We start from the raw sequence: 22,208 nt of genomic DNA on the forward strand, positions 1-22,208 counted from the left end.
CACTCCAGTCCAGCAATTAATGTCTTGAGAAGACAAAACTGCATGTTTAGAAGAAACAAATCCATCAAGACATTTTAAACTTGGTACCATTGCTTCCAGCCATAATACTCCATCCATAATGTTGCTTTTTATTCAAAAAATATTTTGCTGAAAAAGCTGTCTGGTCTAAATCAGGAGAGAAATCAGCACAGATCAAGCACCGTTTACAAGAGAAAACAGTCCGAAGTCAACATGTTGATGGATTTTGAATTGAAAGGATAACAGGAGATGGACTTTGTCAGCATCTTTATGGATTATGGACTCATATTTTCTCCAGAAGCAAACACAAACACACAGCTTTTGTCTTCTCCAGATGGACAACTAACTGATGGACTGGAGTGGTGTGGATTACTTGTGGATTATTGTGATGTTTTTATCAGCTGTTTGAACTCTCATTCTGACGGCACCCATTCACTGCAGAGGATCCATTGGTGAGCAAGTGATCTAATGCTACATTTCTCCAAATCTGTTCCCATGAACAAACAAACTTTTGGATGGCCTGAGATGAGCACATTTTCAGTAAACTTATGTACCGTGTGACCTTTATTCATAATTCTGATACACTGTCCTCAATGCACGATCATAATCTTATTCTAAAAGTCTTTCTAGATTATAATCTCTAAACCGTCTGTGCGCATACTGTCTGACAGATATAACAGCGGTCTCTTTTTGAGGACAAGACAACAGAGAAGCCTGACATACATGTCCCTAAATGACATGACCACTTCATTTGTATAGTAGGGATAATTCATTTGTTTGTTAATATCCCGTGAGGCTTGCACGGATTCAGTCAGGACACCACACTTTGAGAAAATGACGACTAGTAAGATTTTGTATTATAATTATATAGACTATTTTTTTAATGCTGATATTAGTATTGAAATCAATAGGGTCATTGAGGACTTATGCTTTCATATTTGTATGATGTGTACTTAAATGCCTATTATTAAATATAAATGTAGTACCAAAAGTTTAGGGTGATTTTTTTTCCAGCAAGAATGCATTCAATTGAACAAAAGAGACAGTAAAGACATTTAAAATACATTAAAATACATTTAAAACAAATTCTGTTCTTCAAAGAATCCTGGAAAAAAAATATCACAGTTTCCACAAAAACATGAAGCAGCACAAATGTTTTCAACACTGATAATAAGCAGAAATATTTCTTGAGCAGCAAATCAGCAAATTAGAAAGATTTCTGAAGATCATGTGACACTTTCAGTGTCAAATTCAGCTTTGATCACACCAATCAATATATATACCTAAATTGTAATGATGTTTCACAATATTTACTGTTTTACTGTGTTTCTGACCTTGGTAATCATTAGAGAAAACATGTTTAAAAAAGTCTTACTGAGCACAGTTTTTTGAACAATAGTATACATAATTATTTTAATATATCATATACTCCAACAAAATCCCTTCATTCACTGCTAACACTGAAGCCTGTGCCGGAGTTGCACAATATAACGAGTTCATTTATTCTGCTGCCATCTACTGTCAAGATAAATAAAATGAATGCATACTAACATAAACTGCTTTCAGCATACTGCATTGTATGTATACTGCCTACTGTGGTAACCAGTGATTACTGTTTCACATGACCTCACCATGTTGCATAATATCAGAAATTAATGGCAACATATTTATTTTGAAGTTGAAAATGCATCAGATTTCTAAGAGAAGGAGTGATGAAATACATCATATCTACAGACTCCACATTTGTGAAACCAACACTGATCTGCATGTGCTTTTTACACATATTTCCATTAAACATGTAAATCTAGCCCTTCTGTACTCTGGCATGCTGGGATACCTGAATCACCGCAGCTTCCACTGCTGCCTTCTCCATTCAGTGATGTAGATTGAGTCTCTGAGGTGTCACAGCTTCCTGTCATCACAAGAGAAAAGAAAAACAATATTTAGTATTTGTACTAGTTTAATAAATTTCTACAATTAGTTGTTCAACCGCTATTAGGAAGTTCAAACCAGTGCTTTTTTAATACAGTTTTTATTAATGTTAAATTACTTTTTATTTGTATTTTATTTTGTTTACAATATTTGTAATGTTTTAGTAGTTTGTATAAATAAATAAATAAATATAAACACATATAAAATTATGTTTTCTGAGAATATGTGGGATTAGAGGTTAAGCTGATGCTTTTGGATGACTGACATTAAATACACCAAAAATAATATTTTAATAAATAAATCAATATTTGTATAGTCCCACTATGACATGTTTAAAAAAAGTATTTGCCACAATGCATGAGCGAAAACAACATACAACACACATTTACATCCCTGAAACCACAGGACGATCTCATCTTAAATGAAATTACAAAAGCTTATAGACAATCCAGATCTTATCATGTGAAGTTTAACAGCTCATTAATGTACCGTATTTTCCGGACTATAAGTCGCACTTTTTTCATAGTTTGGCTGGTCCTGCGACTTATAGTCAGGTGCGACTTATTTATCAAAATTAATTTGACATGAACCGAGAGAAATGAACTAAGAGACATGAACCAAGAGAAAACATTACCGTCTTCAGCCGCGAGAGGGCGATCTATGCTGCTCAGTGCTCCTGTAGTCTACACTGAGCAGTGTAGAGCGCCCTCTCACGGCTGTAGACGGTAATGCTTTCTCTTGATTCTTGGATCTAAATGAATGCGACTTATAGTCCAGTGCAACGAAAAATACGGTACAATCAAATTGCATGAAACATGAAAGATGGCATGGCACATTTAAGAAGTGTAGTAAATGAAGCTGGTGTGGTTTCCCCATTTCAGTTGGGCAAACAAAAAGGTTTTGTTATCCGGCTCTATTTAGAGGAACATGTCTAAAGGTGGTGTGCCACTTCAAATACAGCAAAAATACAGAATATTTTTTATTTTTCTTTAAATGTTTTATAGCTGACAACTGAAAAATGAATAACTGCAGCATATACAAGAAATATTTAAAGATCAAATCTGTTTTAACATGACTCAAGGCAGGCAGTTTTCCCTTCTCTGAAAGCATCTAAGATTACGGATAATTAGTTTCATTCCAATTTTAATTGAATTTGTATCTGTGTCAGTGTGTTTTGTCATTGTTTTGATGACCTCAGATGATTTGTGGTCATCTCACGGATAATCATGTTAACGTTACTTTATCCTGATCCATACTGAAAGATAAAAAACATCACTGAATATTGACTTTTGTCCTACATTGATAACTCCTGTCCCAGTCATTTCTACACAAAGTTAAACCTTTATTCCAGTCATTTCTACACAAAGTTTAACCTTTATTCCTCACATACTCGGTAATAAAGATGAAAGGAATGTCATGGGTTCAATAAAAGTTCCTATCTGTCCACAGTACCTGTGATGTACTGTCAATTACCACAGACCTCATTTGATCCCTCTTTCGGTTTATTAAAAACTGCACTTGCAATGAAGGTCTATGGGCATATTTTCATTCTTTAAGATGCCCTGTTCTTGTAACTTACACAAAAGTAGACTTTTATCACAAGCATCATATTTGTCCTGCATGCATTTGCCATTATCTTGAGGTGTTTTTAAACTTTTTAGTTAATTATAATCTAACGCCGTTTGACATATAAATCAATGTCCTTGCAGTGAGAACACTGACAAAGGTCTACTGTGCCATTATAGGTGTTAACATGAGACTAGTGTGATTGAATTTCTTACTGAGCTCGTTTTTCGTTTTTGGGTTAAAAAGAAGTTTTGAAAAGGCTGAGCGATGGTTTACTGTTTGCGAACTTTCCAACACCTCCGCATTGCTGGAGGCTTTTGCTTTTAGGCTATTGTAAACCCTTTAAATTTGCTTATTGAAAGAACAACAGCAGCAGCATATATCTTTACTTGTTCTTTTCATGGATTTGGAAAACTTGTCTCGGATGTTTCTCTACGTTGCTTTTTGCATAACTCTGGGTCATCGAACACCAAGTTTCGTTGCAATTTCTTTCTGGGAATTAAATGCATTCTCTGAAGTCTCTCTGCGAGTGATCGAACAGGTGCGAATATATTCGTGCCAGCTCAGCTATTCGACACTCCAGTGTGTTCATGTTGCTAGTGACTAGGAGATGTTGTTTTATGCTCGGACCTCCGTTGAATGAGAAACAAACCGGAAAAGAAAAAGAAAAAAGAATTGCATGTCAAAGAAGGTGGAGTTTCAGAACAAACCCACCGATTGCGTAATCGTAACGGACCAATGGAAGCTCAAAGGTGTTTAGGAGCCAAAACAAACTCCTCAGAAAGTTTGCTTTGGCTAGCTGTTTCGAACTGAAGAACAACAAACTTTGTCTGGGCCTGATTTTGCTCGAAATTACGTCATATCAGTTCGTTTTCTGATTTAGTTTTAAGTGTATCGGGGCCTTGAATCTTTCAACAGAACTGACTTGATGATGCAATGCCGGTAAACCAGAAAACCACATACAACTTTCACAAAATATGTGCAAAAGAACAGGGGCTGATTACATACAAAAAAAATCCACCCATGGGAATTAAGACTGTGAGGCAAATCTAAACATTCTTCTAGTCTCCTAATAGCACTCCTTATCACTCAACTCAACATCTCAAAAAATGAACTTAGATTTAAAGCAGAACTGAAGTGGATGGCGAACTGCTGTTTAACAGCTTCAAAAAAAATTAAATAAGAAAAACTGCATCCCAAAAGTAGCTCATATGACTTGTGCACCTATTGTAAGTCATACAAAACCAAATAAATCATAAATATTTAGTTATTAAAAATCAAAAAGCTCAGAATTTTAAAATCTTGTAAAAAGAACAGACAGATTGTGATATGCTGCGAAAAAGGTTTGATAGCTCTGGTGAAGCGCTGATGGTTATCAGTGGACAATGAAAAGGTATTCATACTTTAACCACATCAACTCTGGGGACCCACCGATGGGTCCAATATTGCATATGCCTAATTCTCAAAAAATCAAAATAACAGCTGAAGTGGTTAACAGGAAACACGATCTCAAAATTGATCTAATTACATTTCACATGAAAAGAAGAAAGGAAATAGGGCTTGGAATCATAAGAGAGAGTAAATTATCCCTAATTTTAATTTCTGCGTCAACTACTCCTTTGCTGATTATTTGTACAAGATATTCTACACACTTATCAGAAACTTTAATGTGATTTATAATGCAAATGGCATGTTACAGTACCTGTTGATTCCAGCGACTTGGAGACTTTAGTATCTCTGCTCTTCTTAGATTTCTGCATAGAAAAAAAAAGCCTAACATGAAAAGTGTTTTTAAAAATGTCTAAAATCATATGGAAAAAAATAACACACAAAAAAAAAACATGGAAGTGTAAAAGAAAGTGAAAGCGGTTTTTCCTAATTCGGTTATATTCAGGGTGTATTTTCATTTCTTCATCTCTCACAAATTACATTAAGATAATGAATTTGCTTTTACTGGCAACTTTTCATTGTAGCTTCCACCAAGCACATCCCAAAAACCACTGCAATTCTATATCAGCAAGGCATTGATTTACTTTTGCAGTTTTAGCCTTTAATCGGTGCTCCTCCATGGCCTTCTGTAGCTTCTCCACCTCATCTTTAGACCCATTAAGCATCACAAGGTTGTCTTCTTGGAAAGGATCTCCACACTTAAAAAAAAGAAAAAAAAAAAAGAAAAAAGAACATGAATATTAATCAATAAAAAAATTAATAATCACAAGCTGGAGAACTGGTAATATGTCACTAAACAGTTCATAAAGCAGCTATGACATCTTTGCCTGGAAAGCAGAAAAATATTGCAATGATGACTAAGTTACCCGAAAGCCAAATGCAGACACAATGACACAGGCATTCAGCAGCTGCTATTGTCTTGCACACGAGCTGCACTGGCACACACAAGAGCGCTAATCTCTCTCACTCATCAGAAAACGCACAGGCCGCCAGCTCTCGGGCTCACTACAGGTCAGCTGCTTTCTGTCTCTGCACTCAGGTCAGGAAAAAACAAGGAGCTAACGCATCTGGAATTGTATTTATCTGCAAAGCATCTGAAGAAAAGAACAGGAGGTGGATAGAGCAATCAGAGATGAAGATTATGAAGGTAAAGCTGGAGAGTGAATCTACTAAACAAACAAAACTACATCTGGCTGATGCTTTAAAGTCAACATAAAAATAAAAACGGACAACCTTTACTTCCTTAACCCTTGTGCATTGTTCAAATTCACTACCCTTTCGTTATGTTCTGGATGAAAACATCCACTACATTAAACTGCTGTAAAAATGTATCAGATTCATATTTTTTTTTCACATTTTTTGCATAAATCTGTTAATCAACTTCAGCCCTGATCAAAACTACCAAATGTTTTTAAAAAATCCAAGATTTTAACTCTTTAATTGCCAAGTTTATAAATTATGTCACTGATTTGGGGGAAAAAAACACTCAAAATGACTTATTTTCAATATAAAAGTAATTGTGCTTGGATTTTTTTTTTTACCTTTTTGTCAAAGATTAGTAGCAACATTGGCTTTGATGCATTTTTAATTTTTGTGCAGCATTAGATTTACATTTTTTCTCCCTCATTTGTTGTTCGTGGCTGTTTTTTCCCAATTGACTTCCATTATAACGACATTTTTTGATTGCAAAGCCATGTCACCATGTAATCATGCATTCTTGATTGTTTGTGGTTTTCCCTTTTGGGAAGAGGTAAAATTTGTTATTTTTGCAGTTGATCACTAGGTGGGACCATTAACCCTTTAGATAGGCCTGTGCAAAAAAAGGCTTAGTTTCTGGTTTGTATAAGGAGTTATATGGAGTATAACAGCAAATTATAGTGTTTGTGTGTGTGTGAGATTCTTGATTGTTGGTGGTTTTCCCTGTTGGGAAGAGGTAAGATTTGTTATTTTTACAGTTGATCACTAGTGGCGCTTTTCCATTACCAGTACCAGCTCGACTCGACTCGGCTCGACTCGCCTCGGCTCAGCTCGCTTTTCGCTCCGTTTTCCATTGCAGATAGTACCTCCACAATAGTACCTGGTTGTCATAGCGAAGCTGCAGGAAACTGCCGTGACGTAATCTTCTAACCGCGACACACACCCGCTACCCACACACACAGGACAATGGAGGAAATCGAGTGCATGTTGTTTTTGATCCTCGGGATGTGGCTGTTTCTCACAGCAAGAAGACAAACGTTGTTTCAGGAGAGGCTGAGGGCAGCAAAACGAAACACTGCTGAAAAAAACAGGAGTGTAATGATGACGCAGTGAATAGTGACGATTCTCTCTGACCAATCAGCAGTCTGCTGTGTTTTCACGTCACATTATAGTATCGCCTCAGCTCGCTTGGAACCTCGCCGGAGGTGGTACGAAAAAAAGTACCTGGAAGCCGGTACAGGTACAACTTTTACACAGTGGAAAACCAAACAGAGCCGAGTCGAGGCGAGCCGAGGCGAGCTGGTACTGTGTAGTGGAAAAGCGCCATAGGTGGGACCATTAACCCTTTAGATAGGGCTGTGCAGTGTGTGTGTGTGTGAGAAAGAGAGCGAGAGAGTGTGTGAGAGAGACCTTTGTGCACTTACCTTGATGTATTTGAGAAAATCAAAATGTACACCTCAGCTCTCAGAACTACATGGAGTAAACAAAAGTGTATTCATGCACCTGCTGTCTTTTAATGGTGGTGAAATTATTCGGTAGTTAAATGATGACGTAAGAAGCGCTGTTTCCGGGTCCAGGCCCCAACTCGCTTCACTTGAGAATACGACCTCAGCAGCCGTTTATGAGCACTATTTATTCATATTAATAATTTAAGCTAAACGCTTTCAAACTTACGATATACACTACAGTCTTTGTGCTCACAGCGTCCCAAACACAAATAATTTTTATATTTTGTTTTTATATTTATATTTCATTGTCTGGCTATCTGGGACTTCGGTATGGAGTTAAAGGTTAAGATTATAACTTTTTCTCTAGTATTCAATCACATTGTGAGTTTATATTAGCACCTTTTGTTGTTTTCTCGTGGTAACTGATAGAGTGTTTGGACACGGAAGCGCTGCTACGTGACGTCAGACTTAACAAGCGAATAGACTAAACAAAAGCAAAGTACGTGGATTTAAACATTTGCATGCCATTGTGCTGGTCATTTAATGGTGAGAAGAGCAGCAAGCAACACGAGAAAGGGCTTGACTTGTATCAAAGTTTTAGAAATGATTATGTAGCGCTTATTTGAAGTTGGTATTGCATTTTGGTTCATAATACATTATGTTCATAAATTTGATGCAAAGTAGATTTTTTTAGGCAAGGCAAGGCAAGTTTATTTATATAGCACATTTCGTACACAATGGTAATTCAAAGTGCTTTACATACAAGAAAGTAAAATAATAATGAACAAGAATAAAACAAGCAATTTTAAAACTTTTAAAATTTTTAAAACTTTTAAAATTATTAAAACCGGTGTGTGTGTGTGCTGAATGGATTGACACACTCTGCTGAAGGATGACGGAGGGAAAGTAGATATTGTCCTTAAACACTCTAGCACCAAGTTTGTTTGGGTGGAGGCCATCCAGTTTAAACAATTGTCTATGGCCCCAGAAAAGATTGAAGTTGTCAATGAAATTCACTCCTTTCATATTACAAGATCTTTGTAGCCATGTGTTCAGCCCAAGCAACCGTGAAAACATATTTGTTCCCCTTGCTGGGAGTGGTCCACTGATGAACGACTGAACTTTGAGTCTTCGAAGTGTTTCAAAGAGTTCACTGAAGACTTTCTTAAGGAGTTCTGACTGCTCTTTCCGAATATCATTCTTCCCCACATGGATGATGATTCGATTTGCAGTCTTGTGCTTCATCAGAATGTTTTTGAAGTTCCTTATTCACATCAGAGACCGTTGCTTGAGGAAGGCAGCATGTTGTTGTAGTCCTGCTACGGATGTTTCTGAGAACAGAGTCACCCACTATCAGAGTCCTTGGCTCGGCTGCGCTCTGAGCTGAAAGCCGCTGTCTGCTCGTCCTTGAGCGCCTGTTAGTAGCGATGTTAGCTGCTGGCTGATCAGATCCATGTTTAAATACATTTGGGGATTCCTCACCCACATTCATTAATGGTTCAAATCTGTTCTCAAGATGTATAGGGGGTGGTTGAATGCCAGTATTCACAAGCCTTGTCATAGTCGAATCTGGGGTAGAGGAAGCTACGGCAGCAATACGAGAAACTTGTGACAATCTGATATTTCGTGTTCCTTTGGGTCTCGCTCCCTGTTTGTGCCATCGATTAGTGTGGCGATCAGTTTCGGCTTGTTCCTCTACACTTGGTATAAACGGTTGAGATTCTCAAGATTCATGGGACTCACCGGCTGTATGCTGAGAAGGTCCATGACGACGGTCTGCTATGTGTTCCGTCTGTTTTGGAAGTCCAGCAAGTAACTTTGTTTCAAGAATCACAATCCTTTGTAGAAGTTTGCAGCAGTTCATGCAACAAGTAGATCCAACAGGAGGCATTTTTTCTCTCTTCTGTTTTAATGTAGGCAGTTGTTTTCCCCTTTCTGGAATGTAAGCTGCTGGCAGTGGGAGGCAAAGTTTTCTTTTTGTAGTATTATTCCAGTCCCAAAGAGTTTTTAGTTTTAGCGTTTGTGCCAAAAATCTGTTTTTTGAGCACTGTGCTGATCTGCTGATGTAGAAGTCTTAGAAAAATCAGAGAAAAGTACAGAAATAAGAAGCAAAGCACAGAGCAGTAAGATAGAACGTCCGAACGGTAGCAAAGCCGGAAGCGAAAGCCAGTTTAAAAGTATTTTAAGGTTTTAAACTGGCTTTACCATCAAGACGAGCATTTCACACATAGGCCATCTTTACTTTTCACCATCAAAAGGCAGCAGGTGCATAAACACACTTCTTTTTTTATTGTTTACTCCATGTAGTTCTGAGAGCATGAGGTGCATATTTGAATTTTTTCAGATACATCAAGGTAAGTGCACAATGGTCTCTCTCACAGCCTCTCTGTCTCTCTCTCTCTTTCACACACACACACAGACACTATAATTTGCTGTTATACTCCATATAATTCCATATACAAGCCAGAAACTAAGCCTTTTTTTTTGCACAGGCCTATCTAAAGGGTTAATGGTCACACCTAGTGATCAACTGTAAAAATAACAAATTTTACCTCTTCCCAAAAGGGAAAACCACAAACACTCAAGAATGCATGATTATATGGTGTCATGGCTTTGCAATCAAAAAATGTTGTTATAATGGAAGTGAATGGGGCAAAAACAGCCACGAACAACAAATGAGGGAGAAAAAATTTAAATCTAATGCTGCACAAAAACTAACAATGCATCAAAGCCAATCTTGTTACTAATCTTTGACATGCCCAAGAGTGTGATAAAAGGTAAAAAAAAATCTCCAGTCCACAATCACTTTTTAAATTGAAAATATGTAATTTTGTGTGTGTTTTTTTTTTTTTTTCCAAATCAGTGACATCATTCATGAACTTGGTAATTAAAGAGTTTTAATTAAATCTTTTAACATTTGGTAGTTTTGATCAGGACTGAGGTTGATTAATAGATTTTTGCAAAAAAAATGATACATTTTTACAGCAGTATAAAAATTTGATACACCTGATACATTTTTACAGCAGTTTAATTTAGTTGATGTTTTCATCCACGAACATAAGGAAAGGGTAGTGAATTTGCCCACAGTTTTTGAAAAATTTCAAAGCATTTTCCCAAAATATAGGTCAAAATAAGATTTGTCACCAAAAATCATTCCATTAGCTCAAACACAGAGAAAGTTGTGGCCAAAATAAGACTCAACTTAACCCCCTAGTGGACGAAAACGTCCCCAACAACGCATAAGGGTAAATTAATACACATTCCTGCTCCAACTGTGCACAATTTCCTCAATGCACGTTTTTGCAGAGTAAACCAAAACAATAATTTTGCAATACAAATGTAACATTTCGGTCTTGTTTCTAAACAGCTACTTTAGCGATTTTTAAAGCTTGACACTCTTTGTTTACATTCAAAATGCAAATGGCTAAACAACTAAATAATTACAGAATCTAAATTTTAAGAATTAATTTAAGAATTAAATCAACAAACTAACTCTCCACTGTGCTTTATGTGTATGAAAGCCATTAATTAAAGGGGTCATATGATGCGATTTCAAGTTTTCCTTTCTCTTTGGAGTGTTATAAGCTCTTGGTGCATGGAGAAGATCTGTAGAGTTGCAAAGACTAAAGTCTCAAATCCAAACAGATATTCTTTATATCTATATCTCAATAGTTAAGACTCGCCCACGACTCCTAAAACGACTCGTTCTAACACGCCCCCACATGTCTATGTCACGATCTGGGAAGATTTGCATTACACCGGCCACATGTTCATGCAAAGAAAGACGGCATAACGCAATGCAACATGTAATAAGACATTGTAAGTCATTATAATCAGAATTTATGTCCCCACTGGATGCAACAAATGCCTCGTTTGTAATTGGTTTTATTGGTTTTGTCTTGTCGTGCCGGGACAAACGTCCTCACAGTTTGGTGAGGGGCGTAACACTTCTGTGATATGCTTGAGGCATTCGTCCAATCACAACACACTGGATAGCTGAGCACACCTCAATTTTCAGACCGATGAGCTTTGTAAAGAAAATCACGTGTTTCAGAAGGCGGGCCATAAAGGAGAAAAACAATAATGTACAATATGTGGAAAATTGTGTTTTTTTAACACATTTCATTACACCAAATACACAAAATAATGTTCTTTTTTAGTAACATCATATGACCCCTTTAAGACCATTATAATTGCTTTAGTCAACTGTAAACCTGAAACCATATTAAATCATTAACCATAACCATTAACTCTCTTAAAACACATTCTAGATCTTATTGTGCACAATTCCCTTTTAATATTTTTGATATAAAATTAAGTATAAGCCTTTTTTTTATTACTGAGCTTTGATATTTTTTAAGCTTGACAGTTCTTGCTAATTTAAAATACAAATGATAAAAATACATTTTATGCATGAGAGTAATCATAATAGACTCAAAATTAAATAAAAAAAATTTCAATTTACTTTAATGCACATTCGTGATCCTATTGTGCACGATTTCCCCAATGCTAATTATTCCAGTTTTTACTAAATGGAAATAATAAAAATTAAATGACTAAATTACAAAAATTTTATTTTTTTGAAAGATGATAACTATTTGTGTTCAAGTAATTATGAAAATCAAAATGGAATTTAATTTTACTTCCTGATTTGATTGCGGACAACTTCTTTGATGCATATTATTGCAAATTAAAAAAGCACTTTTGCTATAAAAATTTACATCATGGGTAGCTATTTACACAGATAAATATAAGGACTGTTAAAATAGCAATGTTTTTGTTATATTTGAAGCTTGCCTATCCTTGTTCACATTCAAAATGCTAACTAATTTCCACAAGCATTTTTTTTCAACAAAAATTGACAATTTTGGCCAGTTATTAAGGCTACTATATATGGACTGTAAAAGTAGCTATTTAAGCTTTATTGTTATTTTTGAAGCTTGACAGTCCTCATTAAAATCCAAAATGCAATTGAAAGTGAACAAATGATGACAGAATATTCAATTTTATGCATGACAACTTCTACTTGTTTAAAACTGAACCAATTAATAACTAATTCCCACATTCCTGATCTCATTGTGCACAATTTCTTCAATGCATATTATTCCAAATTTAAAAAGCATTTCTGCAAACAAATGTAAAATTATAACCTGTTATTTACACAAAGCTACTATATATGGACTGTAAAGTACTTTTCATTTTGTTGATGTTGTTATTTTTGAAGCTTGACCTTATTCGAAATCAAAATGCAAGTAAAAGAACTAACCTAATTATAACAGAATTAGCAAGTATACATTTATAAATTCAAGCAACTAACTCCCCACTGCCTGTATGAAAGGCATTCAGGACCAATAAAACCGCTTTAGTCGACAGTAAACCTGAAACCATATAAAATATTAAACCAGTTCTGCTGAATACAACAGGTTACAGAACTGGTTAGACGTACTAAAAATGAAATGCCATGCTTGATGACAATACGATTAGGAAAAGGGCTGGGTCGATCGTTTTTCACCTCTCCACGCTCCTTCTCATGTCCTCTCATGGGGAGAGTTACTGAGCAGCCAAACCCACATTCGCGGGAGGACCGTTCTCACAGCGTCATCATAACAACAACAGGCTGACACCCAGAGCACTTTCACTCTCTCACAGAGACAGATGCACTGATAGCAAGCGCTCAGCAGCGATTTCTGCTCACAGAGGAACATTTTAGAAAGAGGTCATGTGGATGTTAGCACGTTTGTGAATGTTTAATCCCATTTTCTATTTAAGGAGTGGAAACGGCTTGAGCTGAAAGGTAAGCACACTTTGACTCATGGATTATTGGCCTGTGTCTAATGCAATTGATGTTTATGCTTCAGAAAACCAAAACATGTGTAGGAGAGAGCTTGTAAAGAGGTTTTATTTTGACTGTTAACTACAAAAAAATCTAATGCATAATGTATAAAGGCTGGTTATACTCTCAAAGTAAAAAAAAATCTCTATTAGCACATTTTTTGTGATACCAATTTGTTACTCTTGAAGCATGAGGTTTGATTGTTCACTCGTTATCTTAGCAGGTGTTTTAGTTCATTTGCTATCTTACAACTACTGAGACATTAAGAAAACTAATCACCTTTCGATACAAAACCATGTAATGGCACAGAGATTGTCTGAAAGCATATGTACTGAAGTTCAGGATGTGATTAATATATAGTTTTGTGTTTGATAACTAACACAACTGTAGATCTGAAATGAGTTTAAAGTTCATGTGCTTTTTAAACACTTTCAAAAATCAATCAACAGTCAAGACCTTCTAGACTTCAAAACTCTATACATGTGCGTTACACTTGATTTCATTTTACTGTTCAATTTACGCTTGATGTAAAAGTTTCCACTTAAGTAGCTGCGCAAGTTTTCTTTAGTAAATGGTTTGTTTGCCCGAGCAAAGGCCAGACTACTGTTCTCACAATTCTCCCATAACCATTCATGATGATGCAAGTCCTAATTAAGTTATCAGCTAAATGGCAAGTACACAATGTGTCAGGTTGGATTCTTTCTTTTTTCACTATAATCAGTATAATACAGCCATCAGTTACAATATCCGGTTACCTTTAATTATGTTACTCAAAATCTTGAATTTGGTCAAGAAGTGAACTTTAGATGACTTTAATAATTCAAAATGTTATTAATCATTTCAAAACTCAAGGTGTTCTCATTTTAACAATTCGATTTCTTAAATATGATGTTGATGAGGCATTTCAACAGAAATGCATTTGCTTTCTATCTAAAAGCATTAAGCAAAACCACAGCATCCTGTCATATTGATCCATCTACTTGCACCGCTCGCATCGCATGTAACCAAAGAACTGATGAAGAAAACAAAACTCAAATGCCAAAAACACACAAAATAAATAATATTAAGAAATAATAATAGTCTTCCAACAATAGTAACATAATATTGTGGAGATGCAGTAAAATGCTTTAAAAGCATAAACATACTAAGAAAAATCTAATCTTTTTAAACTGTTTTATTTTATAAGTATACTCAAAATCATACTCAAAATCATTTCATACCCCATTTTTGATTCTTTTTTTTCTGTTGCAAAACAGAGTACTTTAAACCAATCACATTAAATCACACTTAATGGCATGATACATCTTTAGCTAAACTCAGTCACACCTTCTAAGGAACCATTATGTCAAACAGTGCTGTCATCCATTAAGTAGTTCTTAAAATTTCATCACACCATTTTTAACAATCTTCTGGATGTCTTTAAACTAGAATTGATTTGATAGCGGTATCTTAAACTCGAGATAAAGTGTAATCGGTCACATACTGTACACACTACATGATGCTGATAGAACGGTATGTGCTTTTCATTCTTTAAGGTGACAATGGACAATGTCAGCGTGTTTTATAAAACCCTGAGGGTTAATTAAACGACTTGTTAAACTGATATCTAAAACTCATTTGTGTCCAACAACCGGGACCTCCAGCAGTGAACGCAGCTCTCTGGGGTGCTATTAAAAGGAAACCCAAGGGATGCTGTGCTTAAAAAAGAGTGACACAACAGAGTTACATCCAGGTGGGAAAAGACTTTTGTCCCCTCATAGAGATGTGAAGGCAATTGGCGTTACTGTCAAAGGGTATGACAGGGGACCGCACAATTATGCGTCATTATGAGAGTGAGCAAATGCTCTTGAGTAATGGAGACGCCCGTTGACAAATAAGTTTGTCCATGGAAGTAATAATATGATCAATTCTGTCCATGACTTCACAACACAGCTGAGACGGAGTCACCCAAAACATATGGTCTAAAACTCCTCTTGAGTTTGAGTTGAGTGACATGATTCATCTTAATGTTATTGATCAAAAAATAAATAACAAATCAATTATTTTGAACTATTTTAAACATCTAGACATGTAAATGGGTTTAGCTAAAATAAAATAATAAACAATACTTTTATGACACTCACTAGTAGTTAATGTTAATTTCTTGTGTGACCCTGGTCCACAAAACCAGTAGGAAATTTACAAAATATCTTGGTGGAACACGATCTTTACTTAATGTCCTTATGATTTTTGGCATAAAAGAAAAATCTTTAATTTTGACCCATACAATGTATTTTGACTATTGCTACAAATATACCCCAGAGACTTTTGTGCTCCAGGGTCATTATAATAGTAACTTGTCAAGCTGTAAATAAACATAATACAATGTTTTTTAAATGAACATGATGCAATAATGGATTAACATTAAGAAATGCTGTAGAAAAAAAATCATAATAATGTTGTATGTTACTAGTCAATATGTGATGCATTAACTAATGTTAACTGTTATTGTGAAGTGTTACACTTAACGTCTAACTAATGATTATGAGATGCTGATTACCACAAAACTAATTTTGACTTGGGTAAAAGTGGTAAAGTCAAGCACATATTTGTTCAAAGTACCACAATTCTTTAGTAAAATGTGTATAATTTAAGATAAAAACTCAAACATTTTCTTTTCTTTTTGAAAGAAAGAAATACTTTCATTAGCCAATAAAGACATTTATAAATGTAACTAAAGATTTCCATCTAAAATAAATGCTGAAAAATAAAATGCATCACTGTTTCCTCATAACTACGAAGCCACAAAACGGTTTTCATCATTGATAATAATCAGAAAAGTTTCTCAAGCAGCAAATCAGCATATTAGAGTGATTTCTGAAGATCATGTTACACTAACACACATACAAAACAGTTCTTTCAAATTATACAACCCGAATTCCGGAAAAGTTGGGACGTTTTTAAAATTTTAATAAAATGAAAACTAAAGGAATTTCAAATCACATGAGCCAATATTTTATTCACAATAGAACATAGATAACGTAGCAAATGTTTAAACTGAGAAATTTTACACTTTTATCCACTTAATTAGCTCATTTAAAATTTAATGCCTGCTACAGGTCTCAAAAAAGTTGGCACGGGGGCAACAAATGGATAAAAAAGCAAGCAGTTTTGAAAAGATTCAGCTGGGAGAACATCTAGTGATTAATTAAGTTAATTGATATCAGGTCTGTAACATGATTAGCTATAAAAGCTTTGTCTTAGAGAAGCAGAGTCTCTCAGAAGTAAAGATGGGCAGAGGCTCTCCAATCTGTGAAAGACTGCGTAAAAAAATTGTGGAAAACTTTAAAAACAATGTTCCTCAACGTCAAATTGCAAAGGCTTTGCAAATCTCATCATCTACAGTGCATAACATCATCAAAAGATTCAGAGAAACTGGAGAAATCTCTGTGCGTAAGGGACAAGGCCGGAGACCTTTATTGGATGCCCGTGGTCTTCGGGCTCTCAGACAACACTGCATCACTCATCGGCATGATTGTGTCAATGACATTACTAAATGGGCCCAGTAATACTTTCAGAAACCACTGTCGGTAAACACAATCCGCCGTGCCATCAGCAGATGCCAACTAAAGCTCTTTCATGCAAAAAGGAAGCCATATGTGAACATGGTCCAGAAGCGCCGTCGTGTCCTGTGGGCCAAGGCTCATTTAAAATAGACTATTTCAAAGTGGAATAGTGTTTTATGGTCAGACGAGTCCAAATTTGACATTCTTGTTGGAAATCACGGATGCCGTGTCCTCCGGGCTAAAGAGGAGGGAGACCTTCCAGCATGTTATCAGCGTTCAGTTCAAAAGCCAGCATCTCTGATGGTATGGGGGTGCATAAGTGCATACGGTATGGGCAGCTTGCATGTTTTGGAAGGCTCTGTGAATGCTGAAAGGTATATAAAGGTTTTAGAGCAACATATGCTTCCCTCCAAACAACGTCTATTTCAGGGAAGGCCTTGTTTATTTCAGCAGGACAATGCAAAACCACATACTGCAGCTATAACAACAGCAAGCCTCCATCGTAGAAGAGTCCGGGTGCTAACCTGGCCTGCCTGCAGTCCAGATCTTTCACCTATAGAGAACATTTGGCGCATCATTAAACGAAAAATACGTCAAAGACGACCACGAACTCTTCAGCAGCTGGAAATCTATATAAGGAAAGAATGGGACCAAATTCCAACAGCAAAACTCCAGCAACTCATAGCCTCAATGCCCAGACGTCTTCAAACTGTTTTGAAAAGAAAAGGAGATGCTACACCATGGTAAACATGCCCCGTCCCAACTATTTTGAGACCTGTAGCAGAAATCAAAGTTGAAATGAGCTCATTTTGTGCATAAAATTGTAAACTTTCTCAGTTTAAACATTTGCTATGTTATCTATGTTCTATTGTGAATAAAATATTGGCTCATGTGATTTGAAAGTCTTTTAGTTTTCATTTTATTAAAATTTAAAAAAACGTCCCAACTTTTCCGGAATTCGGGTTGTAATATTTCATAATATTACTGTCATTGTCACTGTATTTGTAATCAAATAAATGCAGACTTGATGAACAGAAGATACTTCTCTTTTATTAACAGGATTAACGAACTGTTATGCCAGAAGTTTATTGTTTGTGTGCTTATTTAATGATTAACAGAAAGGGGAATGTTATATCTGAGCACTTCCCTTTGTATTGACAATTTCCTCTTTTATTATTTTCTGCTCCATTTCAGGAGGTCTGTAGCTGCTTTTCAGATGCTGGACTATTATGGTCCAGCTTGAGAACACCAAGTGCAGTTTTCTCTTCTGCCTTGGAGTCTGCATCTTAATATGTTCTGCCATCTACCTGAAAGCCAAGATACCAAACACCCCACTTCCTTCAACTGAATTGAGCAGACAAACCACGCCAGCTCCCAAAAGCTGTGACATTCTTCCACCTGCAACTCCCGGGTTTACATGGCTGCGAAAAGACTGTAAAAAAATCAGCTATGAGACCAAACAGGAAGCAAACTGCACTCTTTTGCAGTCAGATCTGCACTTTATTATGGCGCCGCTTAGCAAAGAAGAAGAAGACTTGCCTTTGGCTTTCATAATCACCATCCACAAAGAGCTGGAAACATTTGTGCGGCTACTGAGAGCCATTTATGCGCCACAGAATGTGTACTGCATTCACACAGACGCTAAAGCACCGGGAGAATACAAGACGAGCGTCCGAAACCTAGCTGGGTGCTTCCCAAATGTCTTTGTGGCATCCGTTAACGAAAAAGTGACTTACGCTGGCTTCTCCCGTCTGCAGGCTGATATCAACTGCATGAATGACCTGGTGAAGTCTCCAACAAAATGGAAAAGAGTTATAAATCTGTGCGGCCAGGACTTTCCAATCCAGACCAACCTGGAACTGGTCCGGTACATGCAAGGACCCGAATGGAAAAACAGGAACATGACGCCGGGAATCAAACAGCCACCTACTATGAAGCACAGGACTGAGTTTCAGTACGAGGAGGTAAAAGGCACCCATGTGGCACCAAAAGGCAAGGGTCAAAAGAAGGGACCACCTCCTCACAACCTGACGATGTACTTCGGGACTGCCTATTACTCCTTGACAAGACCGTTTGTGGAGTTTGTCCTCAACGACAAGGTGGCTAAAGACTTGCTGGAGTGGTCTAGAGACACCTTCAGCCCTGATGAGCATTACTGGGTGACGCTGAACCACATGAAAGGTAAGTCAGACGGCAATAATCATGAGTGTGTTTGCTTTAAAATGCAATGTTGACTCAGTTCCAGTCAGTGATTAAGCAAGATAACCGAAATATTGATAACAGAAAACTGCTAAGAAGCATGTGGTCTTCCAATCATGAAATTGGTCTTGCATGTTTACTCAGAAGCACCTGGCAGTTACGTAGAAGGCGAATGGGAAGGTAACGTCCGTGCAATCAAATGGAGGGACCAAGAAGGAACAGCACATCAAGGCTGTAAAGGTACGAGAATGTCAAGCGTACACCTTTTACTCGGACATAGGATACGGTTTTATCCAAAGCAATCGGTCAGAGAATTAACAATATTTCTAGTATACAAGTCCATGTTTATCCATGGTTTCTGCAGGGTTTTATGAAGGCAAATGTATTTTATTTTTTTCTTTACCTTTTTAAGACAAAGTACAGAAAATGTAATCGAATAGAACACAATACATCGATATGGTCTGCAAAGGTGAATGTCTTGAATAAGCAACACATATTTTATATTGTGTTATTTCACAAGTGACATCAAATAATCATCTTGATTTATAAGAGATGTATCAAAATAAACATAAACAAGAATAAATATCTGCTAAAGGGCTGAGAAAAATAAACTTTCCATGAGAAAAAGTTTTCATACCCCACTGACAGGGCTGTGTGTGGGCGTTTTCAAGTCTAAACTCAGAATTGAATATGTTCAGTTTGCATCTCAAGTAAATATCTTGATTTAAGGCTTGATTTAAGTATTTGTGTTGGAAAACAAAACAAAAATGCAGTGCATGCAACATTTTATGGAATGACTTTACAAATTTACGTTTTATTTTCTGCACTGATTATTTTTCTTTTTAGGCCTTAATTAGGAATTAAGACTTTTTAAAGTCCCAAAGAAACCCTGTTATAAGAAAGCTTGATATTGCATTTATTTAAGACCAAGCCAACTGAGGCTTTTGCACAGTCATTATAACATTAGATCTCCCAAACAACAGGCTGTATTTTCATGTAAACATAGGACAGCAATCTTGTGTCTATGGATACCAAAACCATTGTGTTTGTTTCTACAGGACAATATATCAGGGATATCTGCGTTTACGGGATTGGTGACTTACCGTGGCTTATTGAAAAAGAGAGCATGTTTGCGAATAAATTTGAGACAGCAAACTTCCCAGATGCCCTGGATTGTCTAGAACTGTGGCACCGACATAAAGTTCTCCAGCAGGCTACGGTTCCCATTCAACCATCATGGCGTCTCACCACAGAGGTTGAAGTCATCAACAGCACACTCATTTTAAAACCAGGGGACTGTTTCTGAGCAAAGGCCAACAAAAACCTAACTGGAACATTTTCTGCTTTCCGGTGCAAATGCGTTCACTGTGGTCAATGTGCGTCAATATTCACGCCCCATGACAATGCAGCTCATGATGTATACATGTTGAAAACGTGAACACTGATTGTTATGTGAGTGATGAGTAATAAAACTGTTGTACTGTTAATAGTAATAGTCACTTATATTTATTTTTATTTATTAGCTGTTGCATATTGCACTGTTTAAAGTGGATAAATAATAAAGAATAAAGGCATAAAAATCCGAGGCGAAATCCAAGCAACAACAAACACTTATTACAATCAAAGGACATTATACTGTGATAAACACGGTAATAGACCAAAAATGTTTATATCTGTAATCTGTAATCTGTATGCAAATTATGTACACATGAACATCTGCTCAAGTCAATTTTGTTTTCAACATGGATTTCAGCGTTTATATTGTTCAATTTTTGTGCTTCATTTTTTGTGCGTTGAATTGATTAAAAACCCAGCCCAACACATCAAGCACTTTTATTTCCACTGTGGTTTTAATAAATGTGACTCTTTAGCAACTTGGGATAGAAAAAAATATATATATCTGTTAACAACAATATCATTTTTTGGGGGGACGCTGACAAAATAACTTAATATAGACATTAAAACTTAAATCATGACCACTAACAGACATTTTGTCAAACATATCACCACAAAGTGGTACTACAGCTGATGATATATACTGCCATGTGTCATTCATTTGCAATACAGACAATAAATTATTTCTCAATTCATGTTTTTTGAGGAGAGATGTGCTGATACTTTATTAAACATTCTGACTTTATGATCATTTTCACCTGGTGGACAGAAAGCAGGTGGGCAAGTATGACTCACAAGTCTCCTAAGATATCTGTATTTGCATAAATGCTTTTACATAAATTAAAAAGTTTAGTGTATGAAATCAGAAATGAAATAAAATGAAAATTTGGGTGAGAAGAAAAACATGCCACCGAAGCATAACTTTATGTCTAAAGTAATTCATATTTTCACGTTTTTATTGTTACAAATTGAATAAACATTTTAATATTTATTTCAGCCCATGGTCCTCAACTGGGTTCTGCTCTAAGTGATACTACAACAACAACAAAAAAGGTTTAAGCCATTCAATCTGGTCAGCTTTCCCTGGAGACAGAATGAAAAATGCCTATTCAAAACCTAGACACATGTAACGCAATACATAACCACAGGTTATGATTAACAGCACCAAGAATAGTTAAAAATTTGCTTGGAAATAAAAAACCCTCAGAGATTTATATTCTATATTCAAATACAGCTGAATGTTTGTTGAGGCACAGCATGCACCGATCTGACATGTTTATGCCAGTTTGGAGAAGAGATGGACAGCAGGATGCAGTTTCCCTATTTCCGCCATAATGCTTGGATTAATTGAGACATATGGCACAGAGAAACGGCAGCTAGCTGAGCCTGAAACCAATTAGACCGAGGCAAGGGACTGGGAGGATAATGATTCACTACTGAGAGGGAAAGACAAGACGCACTCGTTAGCCACGGTCCAACTCCATCCAATCACAAGCGTAAACACAGCAGAAAGAGCACACATTACGAGAAAGGTGACAAATCACCTGGACAAAGAAAAACCCAAGCAGAACTGCTGACTGCTGAACTCAGAGCTTATCTTCATCTGTGATAACTCATAATCCACAT

The 22,208-nt window shown here is 36.4% G+C and overlaps 2 protein-coding genes across 2 annotated transcripts in view; one reads left to right on the forward strand and one right to left on the reverse strand.

Moving 5' to 3' along the window:
• LOC132160719 (replication termination factor 2-like) overlaps positions 1-22,208 on the reverse strand; it is a 28,776-nt gene that overhangs the window by 1,113 nt on the left and 5,455 nt on the right. The window contains exons 6-8 of the mRNA XM_059570380.1: positions 5,550-5,663; positions 5,219-5,270; positions 1,856-1,930 (exon numbers count right to left, since the gene is read on the reverse strand). Coding sequence (XP_059426363.1) covers positions 1,856-1,930; positions 5,219-5,270; positions 5,550-5,663 — 241 coding nt within the window. The remainder of the gene's footprint in view (positions 1-1,855; positions 1,931-5,218; positions 5,271-5,549; positions 5,664-22,208) is intronic.
• LOC132160717 (beta-1,3-galactosyl-O-glycosyl-glycoprotein beta-1,6-N-acetylglucosaminyltransferase 7-like) lies at positions 13,198-20,845 on the forward strand. Its single transcript, XM_059570379.1, has 4 exons — positions 13,198-13,404; positions 18,183-19,169; positions 19,332-19,427; positions 20,246-20,845. Exons 2-4 carry the CDS (start codon positions 18,218-18,220, stop codon positions 20,491-20,493), a joined length of 1,296 nt encoding a protein of 431 aa, XP_059426362.1. The 5' UTR covers positions 13,198-13,404; positions 18,183-18,217; the 3' UTR covers positions 20,494-20,845.

Source organism: Carassius carassius, chromosome 17 (genome assembly GCF_963082965.1).
Source record: "Carassius carassius chromosome 17, fCarCar2.1, whole genome shotgun sequence".
In the NCBI taxonomy this organism is placed as follows: Eukaryota; Metazoa; Chordata; class Actinopteri; order Cypriniformes; family Cyprinidae; genus Carassius; species Carassius carassius.

Bases quoted from the DNA above. Each gene is read 5' to 3' on its own strand.
- LOC132160717 (XM_059570379.1), top strand. From the start codon at position 18,218: ATGGTCCAGCTTGAGAACACCAAGTGCAGTTTTCTCTTCTGCCTTGGA. The intron at 19,170-19,331 runs GTAAGTCAGACG...ATGTTTACTCAG, and splicing joins GACGCTGAACCACATGAAAG to AAGCACCTGGCAGTTACGTA. The intron at 19,428-20,245 runs GTACGAGAATGT...TTGTTTCTACAG, and splicing joins AGCACATCAAGGCTGTAAAG to GACAATATATCAGGGATATC.